Source organism: Pogonomyrmex barbatus, unplaced genomic scaffold, assembly GCF_055798465.1.
Source record: "Pogonomyrmex barbatus isolate J1 unplaced genomic scaffold, ASM5579846v1 scaffold1, whole genome shotgun sequence".
Taxonomy (NCBI): Eukaryota; Metazoa; Arthropoda; class Insecta; order Hymenoptera; family Formicidae; genus Pogonomyrmex; species Pogonomyrmex barbatus.
Genome location: NW_028297098.1, coordinates 25,235,308 through 25,243,730, shown reverse-complemented (window position 1 = coordinate 25,243,730; position 8,423 = coordinate 25,235,308). Strand labels below are relative to the sequence as shown.

At 25.3% G+C, this 8,423-nt stretch overlaps 2 protein-coding genes across 2 annotated transcripts; both read right to left on the bottom strand.

The window, feature by feature from the left end:
- Positions 1-1,779: 1,779 nt before the first annotated feature.
- Positions 1,780-4,389, bottom strand: LOC148938297 (uncharacterized). Its single transcript, XM_089077060.1, has 4 exons — positions 4,201-4,389; positions 2,895-3,224; positions 2,213-2,481; positions 1,780-2,108 (listed from the first exon to the last, which is right to left on the bottom strand). Exons 1-4 carry the CDS (start codon positions 4,387-4,389, stop codon positions 1,946-1,948), a joined length of 951 nt encoding a protein of 316 aa, XP_088933186.1. The 3' UTR covers positions 1,780-1,945.
- Positions 4,390-6,835: 2,446 nt separating this feature from the next.
- On the bottom strand, positions 6,836-8,062 carry LOC148938296 (uncharacterized). Its single transcript, XM_089082689.1, has 4 exons — positions 7,725-8,062; positions 7,286-7,493; positions 7,116-7,221; positions 6,836-7,011 (listed from the first exon to the last, which is right to left on the bottom strand). The coding sequence occupies exons 1-4, from the start codon at positions 7,953-7,955 to the stop codon at positions 6,840-6,842; spliced, it is 717 nt and encodes a 238-aa protein (XP_088938815.1). The 5' UTR covers positions 7,956-8,062; the 3' UTR covers positions 6,836-6,839.
- Between the last annotated feature and the right edge of the window lie 361 nt (positions 8,063-8,423).

The following is an 8,423-nucleotide window of genomic DNA, read 5'->3' as shown; positions in this document are numbered from 1 at the left end:
CAAAATGAATGACGTGAGATTCAAACGAGATAATAAATTTCTTGCATAATCAGCATGCCAATATTACATAAATTGTTGTGATATAAATTCTAAATACTAGATATTGTATCAAAATAATTTAATAAAATAATAATTATAATATGAGTAATAATAAATTCAATAAATAACGTAAATAAAAAAAATATATTAACAATACTTGTAATTAAATTAGGATTTAAATTAAAAATAAACTTTCAAAGATTTCAATACAAAATAATGTATTTTTAATAAAAGTGAATTAATAATTTATAATTATCAATTTATATTCCGCGAGAAAGGCGAGCCAGTATACGCGAGGAGCATACAATAAAAGTATCTGACTTATAATTTAACACTCTAAGTCAATAATTTTTTTATAAATAATAAAATTTGATGACTGCATCTATTTAAATTTATCATAAAATCTAATAATATAACAATAGCAAAGAAGACTGCACATCAAAAAAAGAAAGAAAGATTTGTAGAAAGACTTTGAAATTTAACAAAATCATATATCTATGAGTTCCTGAAAATTATTTTTTCAAATTCTATAATTGCTTTCAAAATCATTAATAATTAATAAATTATTAATAAGTGTTTATATTTGGTAATAGAGTATAGCATAAGTTCTGTATATAAGTTGCACCTATTTAAAAATATAACTCAAGTATTATACATTATCCTTAAGATAAATCGTATATGCTAATAAAAACTTTAATAATCATGTTGATTGAATATTTTTGACTTTATCTAAACTAAATTAGGAACAATTTCTTATATCGCAATTGCGTTGTTATTATTAACAAACTTAAAATACAGTAGTAATAAACAATAAAGCTATAAAGCTTATTTCTTAATTAAACATAAATCAATTTGTAAATCCTAATAATGATGTATGCAGCTGATTTATATCCATTAGATTGAAAAATTCTGATTTACAGTACAATGAAGGTAAGTTATGCAAGGGAATGCAATGCAAATGCAAATTATCAAATGAATATTCAATCCTATTATCGAATTTACTATTGCAACATGCTATTATCGGTAAGTTAAGAATCTTTTTTATACATTTTTCGTTATTTGATGATTTGACTTCGAAGAAGTCTATATCATGTGTCAAGTGCATATTTAATCTGTGCTTATGATTTACAATATGTTTCCGCCATAACCGGAAACGGTTAACAGAACTTATCCGCTCCATTTTATTTATATATTTGAAATCGACGTGTTTACAATCTTTCATGTTGCATGCAACATTTAAAACTCTTTTCTTTGTATCTGCAACAAGAAATATAATATAATACATAATAAATTTTTACTTTTTTTTACACTCATGTAATGCATAAATTGTATAATAATATTTACCTAGATGACACCTTGCATTGTCAAATGTGAGTAACGGGGTTTTTTCTGGAATGTCAAGTTCACAAATAAATGAAGAGAAAGAGTTAATTATCGAGAAATTTAAGTATTGCCAGTAACCCAGTTCAGGTGAATAAATACTAATGTAAGAACCAATGTCATTTTTATCGAAAATGTACAAGGTTCCATTTATAACAAAATGTTTAGTATTACTTTTCCAAATATGTGAAAACTCATCTTTTATCCATGTATCTGTGCATTGGAAAAACAAATTTTAATTAATTACGTTAATATAACAAAATAATTTGTGTTTTTATGATAAATTTCGGTTGAGAATATATTCACGAAGAAAGATAATTATAAAAAGTAAAAGTCCGATATAATTCGTATCTGAAAAATTATACATAATAATCTTTGTTACGGACTATTATGTATATTCAAATCATTAAAGACTCTCACATATAATACTACATACATTTTTTTATTTAATTTATTTAAAGTTAAAGGCCATTTAAAAGATTAAATAAAAGAGATAAGGAGAGTCAAATTAGTCCTTAATATATCCTTAATATACTAATATAATATATTCAAACATATTAAAATTACCTGTATGTACATCATAAATATTCACACGATCAACTCTTCTTCCATGTTCTCCTATACCAGCTAGAATTATTAATTTACTTTTTACAAATACAGCAATCATATCTTTTCTTTTAATTGGCATTCTAAAATATTAATGAAAATTATTTTAAGAGATGATCTCTTTTAGTAAATCTATCTATCTATAATTACAGCGATCTCTCATCTATTTTATTGTTAGAATCCTTACACTGTCTGACGAAACCATTTTTTTGAAAACAAAGAATATCGCCATATGTATTTGTTATAACTTCCGTCACAAGTATATTGTCCTCCAAGAAGATACAAATTATATCCTAAAATATTATGTAAAGTAGTAAATAGGATAGATAAAACAGGATAAGATAAAAGATAGCAAGATACCTCTAGCAACAATCCTTTCTCCTTCCAACGGGCGGGTGCGATTACAAATTCCAATAATGCCTTCAGGGTATTTGAAAGAGGTAAATTTAAAGAATTCTTTACCATCCCAGCAATATATAGAAAAGTCGCTGTTTATATTAGAATTTTCTGAGATTATAATTGCTTGAAAAGTATTTTTCTGTTCTTTTTTTATGATATTTATAAGAAGTTCCTCCTGTATTAAAAATTTTTTATTATACGAAGAGACAGTTATAAAACGTGTGTTAATGCATAATAAAATATAATGGCATATTACATCAAACAGATCAAAATGGATATTTTAAACTTATGTCTTATAATTTGAAATATGTACAACTTTAAATAAAAAATTATTATAATTTTTATATTATTTTTAAGATATTGAAATAAAATTTATAAAATATTATTTATGTAATCATTATGTTTACCTTATTATAATCTGCCCATTCTTTAAAAACTTGATTGAAATAATCTTTTGTGCATGTAATATTAATGTTACCAATTAACTTAAAAAAATCACTCTTTTTCAATTTAAGGAGCGAATCAAGAGGTAGCTCTTCAAAACAATCTAAACTACTTAACAAAGAAAGATCTCGTAAAATTTTAATTCCTAATTCTTCAGCACGTAACCAAATATCAAGTAGATATTCTGGTGTCATATATAGTCGTTCAAAAATGTATGTTATATGTTCTATCAGTTCATCTGTTGCAAATAAGACACTTATTTCCAGTAAGACATATAAATTCTTAAACACTCTCCTTTTAGTCTGTCTCTTTAGAGGGGAAGGAAGGTGATTATACTCAATCCAATGAAGAAACATCTACAAAATTATTGTCTCTGTATTTGGATTGAACAACAAGATAATTTATTTTAATAAAATATAATGTTTCGCACACGCGTGCGCGCGCGCACACACGAAAACACACGCACGCACACACACACACACACACACACACACACACACACACACACACACACACACACACACACACACACACACACACACACACACGCGCGCGCGCCCGCACCTACCCACACATACAGATACAAAACTATTCTAGCGTTTTCATATAATCTATAAAATTTAAAAATTTAGAGAATCTATGTGTATATATATATATATATATATATATATATATATATATAAAATTAATATTATATTAATTTTTGACTATACTAATTTTTTCTATCTACAATAGAATATGTTAGAACTAATGCAAATGCATGTTGTATATGCATAAATGTGTAAGTGTATATGTCGTGCATGTGCGCATACATACACGTCATATAAAAAATGCATCATTCAACTGAATTACCATATTCTATTGGATCTAGCATATTCTAGTATATTCTAGCATTTCTATTATGCACGTCCGCATGCCAAAACGCACGACATATACACATACATGTATACACAAAATACATTTGCAATCGGATCTAGTATATTCTATTATAGATAAAAAAAATGGCAATAAAAAAAAATATATATATATATATATATTTATTTATTTATATTATATAGTTAAAATAAGTTGCTCTAAAATGAAATATTTTACGAAATTTTTGAAATTTTTAAGTAAGGCATACGCTTTATTCAAAAAGATATTTAATTCACCGTAAATATAATAAAATTTTGTGATCTATTTTTTATGTTCTTACAGCATCAAGATTATTATTTATATATAATTTACTATTTAATTCAATCTAATCTTTTAAGTCTTTAATAGAACCACGTGGACGGATTTTTAACTTTAAATTAAAAAATACGAATATTATACAAAGAGAAATTTGAATTAACTTACCTCCATTATAGTTACAGGAATATCATACAAGATAGTATGTTCCGTTTTATGATAATCAATATAATTTTTGGATAGAAGCACGGCAAAAAATTGACTTTTGCGGATTAGTTTTTGCTTACTGACTCTGAATCGTATCTCTTTCAGTATTAATGTTACTGTTTCTATCTCCATTTCTATCTCCATCTCTTTAAAACTTGTCAACTTTCGGATAATTAACAATAACAATTAATATAATTGCACACTAAAATATTTCTGTTTATTAAAATAAATGATATCACGGCACTGTCGCTTATATTTCTGAAACATGTGGCGTAGTCAAATGTTAAGCTAGATCTCCTTTCTGTTCCCCACTTCTCAATTCTTATGTTTGAAAAGTGGGAATAATGGTGGGGATAATCTTTTAGGGACAGATTTTGTAGGCAAGCCGTGTCAATGAACTTTACGAATGTGTACGTACAACAAGAGAGAAAATCAACTTATTGTTTGTCATAAGAACTAGTTGTAATTTATTTTATTAGCTACGTTACTTTTTATCAACATAGGGACTATAGGATTTTTTGATTGATTGGTATTACTTATTATTATTATTAAAAGCATTGATTTTATATATGTCTTATAAATGGAACATTTTTAACACTTTTCAATTTAAACAATTATTTTACAATTTTTCAAGAAATTATATTCAAATTAATAAATAAAATAAAAAGAGATAACTTTGATGCTGTTTTTATTATCAAACATCACATAGATCACATACGCGTGCGCGCGCGATCGAGATTTCTATTTCCAATATTAAAATACTTTGTCAGTCTATAAAAATGTTTAAATGTTAAAATATTTAAATTATTTATGTTTTGTTTTTGGAAAACTTACTAAATGTAATTACTTGTTTATATATCAGTCTCAATTTAAGAGCAATGAGGAGTATACGATATATGTATGACTTCTAATTTAACTCTAAGCTAACAATTTTTTTTATAAATAATAAAATTTGATGACTGCACCTAATATTTAGACTTATCATAATTTAATAACATAGCAAAGAAAACCGCATCAAAGAGAGAAAGAAAGATTTGCAGACAAACTTTGTAATTTAACAAAATCATATATCTATGTGTTTCGGAAAATTTAATATTTTCAAATTATATAATTGCTTTCGAAATCATTAATCATTAATAAATTACTAATAAATAAATATATTTAGTAACAGAGTAATTAACTTCATATTATATAGAGGTAGAATACATTAACTTCATATTTACTTATCTATAAGTGAATATTTTTGATAATAAAGTACATTAATTTTAACAGAGTATGTAACTTTGATAGATAAGTTGTACTTATTTAAAAACTTAACTCAATATTATACATTATCCTTAAGATGAATCACATATGTTAATAAAAATTTTAATAATCCTATTTATTAAATATTTTTGGCTCTATAAATTAGGAACAATTTTTTATATCGCAATCGTGTCGCTGTTTTTAAATGCAGCAGTAACAAACAATAAGGTTATAGCTAAAGCTTATTCCTAAATTAAATATAAATCAATTTGTATATCATAGTAGTGATATACGCAAGTGATGTAGATCCATTAAACTAAAAAATTCTGATTTACAATCCAATAAAGGTAAATTATGTAAATGGATATAATGCAAATGCAAATTATCAAATGAATATTTAATTTTATTATATGAATTCCAATCAAATGTGCTGTTGCAACATGCTATCAGGAAGCTAATGGTCTCTTTTATACATTCATCCTTATTTGATAATACTTCGAAGAAGTCTATACTATTATAGTTCATATTTAATCTGTACTTGTTCTTTAAAAGCTTATGTTCGTACCATAAAGAGTAATATTTAAAATTATTTATATGATTAAATGGTATATTTATATATTTGTAATCGATGTGTAATCGACAATTTTTCATATTACATGCAACTTTTAAAACAGCTACTTTTGTATCTGCAAAAAGAAATATAATACATAATAAATTTTAAATATTTTTTTTTACACTCATATGATGCATAAATTGTAATATTTACCACAACACCTTGCACTGTCAAATATGAGTAACAGTGTCTTTTCTGGAATGTCATGTTTATGGATAAATGAAAAGAAAGGATTATTCATCGAGAAATTAAAAAATTGCCAGCAATCCAGTTTAGATGAATAAATATAAATGCAAGAACCATTGCGATTTTTTTCGAAAATGTACAAGTTTTCATTTGCAACAAAATGTTTAGTATTACTTCTCCAAATATGTGAAAACTCATCTTCTATCCATGTATCTGTGCATTAGTAAAACAAATTTTAATTAATTACATTAATATAACAAAATAATTTGTGTTTTTATGATAAATTTCGGTTGAGATTATATTTACAAAGAAAGATAATTACAAAAAGTAATCCGATATAATTCGTATCTGAAAAATTATACATAATAAATACATAATTATACATAATAATCTTCGTTATGACTATTATGAATATTCAAATCATTAAAGACTCTCACATATAATACTACATACATTTTTTATTTAACTTACTTAAAGTTAAAGGCCATTTAAAAAAATTAAATAATAAAACAAAAGAGATAATGAGAGTCAAGCTAGTGTCCTTAATATGCTAATATAATATATTCATATAGAGCATAATTCTCAACATATTAAAATTACCTGTATGTACATCATAAATATTCACACGATCAACTCTTCCTCCATGTTGTCCTATACCAGCTAGAATTATTAATTTACTTTTTACAAATACAGCAATCATATCTTTTCTTTTAATTGGCATTCTAAAATATTAATGAAAATTATTTTAAGAGATGGTCTCTTTTAATAAATCTATCTATCTATAATTATACCTATCTCGCATCTGTTTTATTATTAGTATCCTTACACTGTCTGAAGAAACCATCTCTTTGAAATCAAAGAATATCGCCATATGTATTTATTATAACTTCCGTCACAAGTATATTGGCCTCCAAGAAGATACAAATTATATCCTAAAATATTATGTAAAGTAGTAAATAGGATAGATAAAACAGGATAAGATAAAAGATAGCATACCTCTAGCAACAATCCTTTCTCCTTCCAACGGGCGAGTGTGATTGCAAGTAATAATGCTTTTAGGATAATTGAAGGAAGTAAATTTAAAGAATTTTTTACCATCCCAGCAATATATAGAAAAACTGTTAATATTAGAATTTTCTGAGGTTACAATAGCTTGTAAAGTGTTTTTCTGTTTCTCCTTTATGATATTTATAGGAAGTTCCTCCTGTATTAAAAATTTTTTATTATACGAAGAGAAAGTTATAAAACGTATTAATGCATAATAGAATATAATAGCATATTACATCAAACAGATCAAAATGGGTATTCTGAATCTTATGTCTTAAAATTTGAAATATGTACAATTTTAAATAAAAAATTATTATAATTTTTATATTATTTCTCTGATATTGAAATAAAATTTATAAAATATTGTTTTTGTAATTATTATATTTACCTTGTTAAAATCTGCCCATTTTTTAATAACATGATCTAAATAACCTTTTGTGCATGTAATATTAATGTTGCCAATTAACTTAAAAAAATCATCCTTTTTCAATTTAATGAGCGAATCAAGAGGTAGCTCTATAAAACAATCTAAACTAGCTGACAAAGAAAGATCTCGTAAAATTTTAATTCCTAATTCTTCAGCACGTAACCAAATATCAAGTAGATATTCTGGTGTCATATATCGTTGTTCAAAATTATATGTTATACGTTCTATCAGTTCATCTGTTCCAAATAAGACACTTATTTCCAATAAGTCATACAAATCATTGAACACTTTCCTTTTAATCTCTCCTGAGGGAAAGTAATCCCACTCAATCCAATTAAGAAACATCTACAAAATTATTGTCTCAGTATTTGGATTGAACAGCAAGATGATTTATTTTAATAAAATATAATGTTTCGCACGCACACGCACACGCACACGCACGCGCACGCAAACACACACACACACACACACACACACACACACACACACACACAGAGAGAGAGAGAGAGAGAGAGATACAAAAAATTTATTCTAGCGTTTTCATATAATCTATATAAATTTAAAAATTTAGAGAATCTATATATATATTTTTTTTTTTTAAATTTGTAAATCTATTTTTAAGAAATATTTTTAAGAAATATCGTAATTGCAATCTTTTAA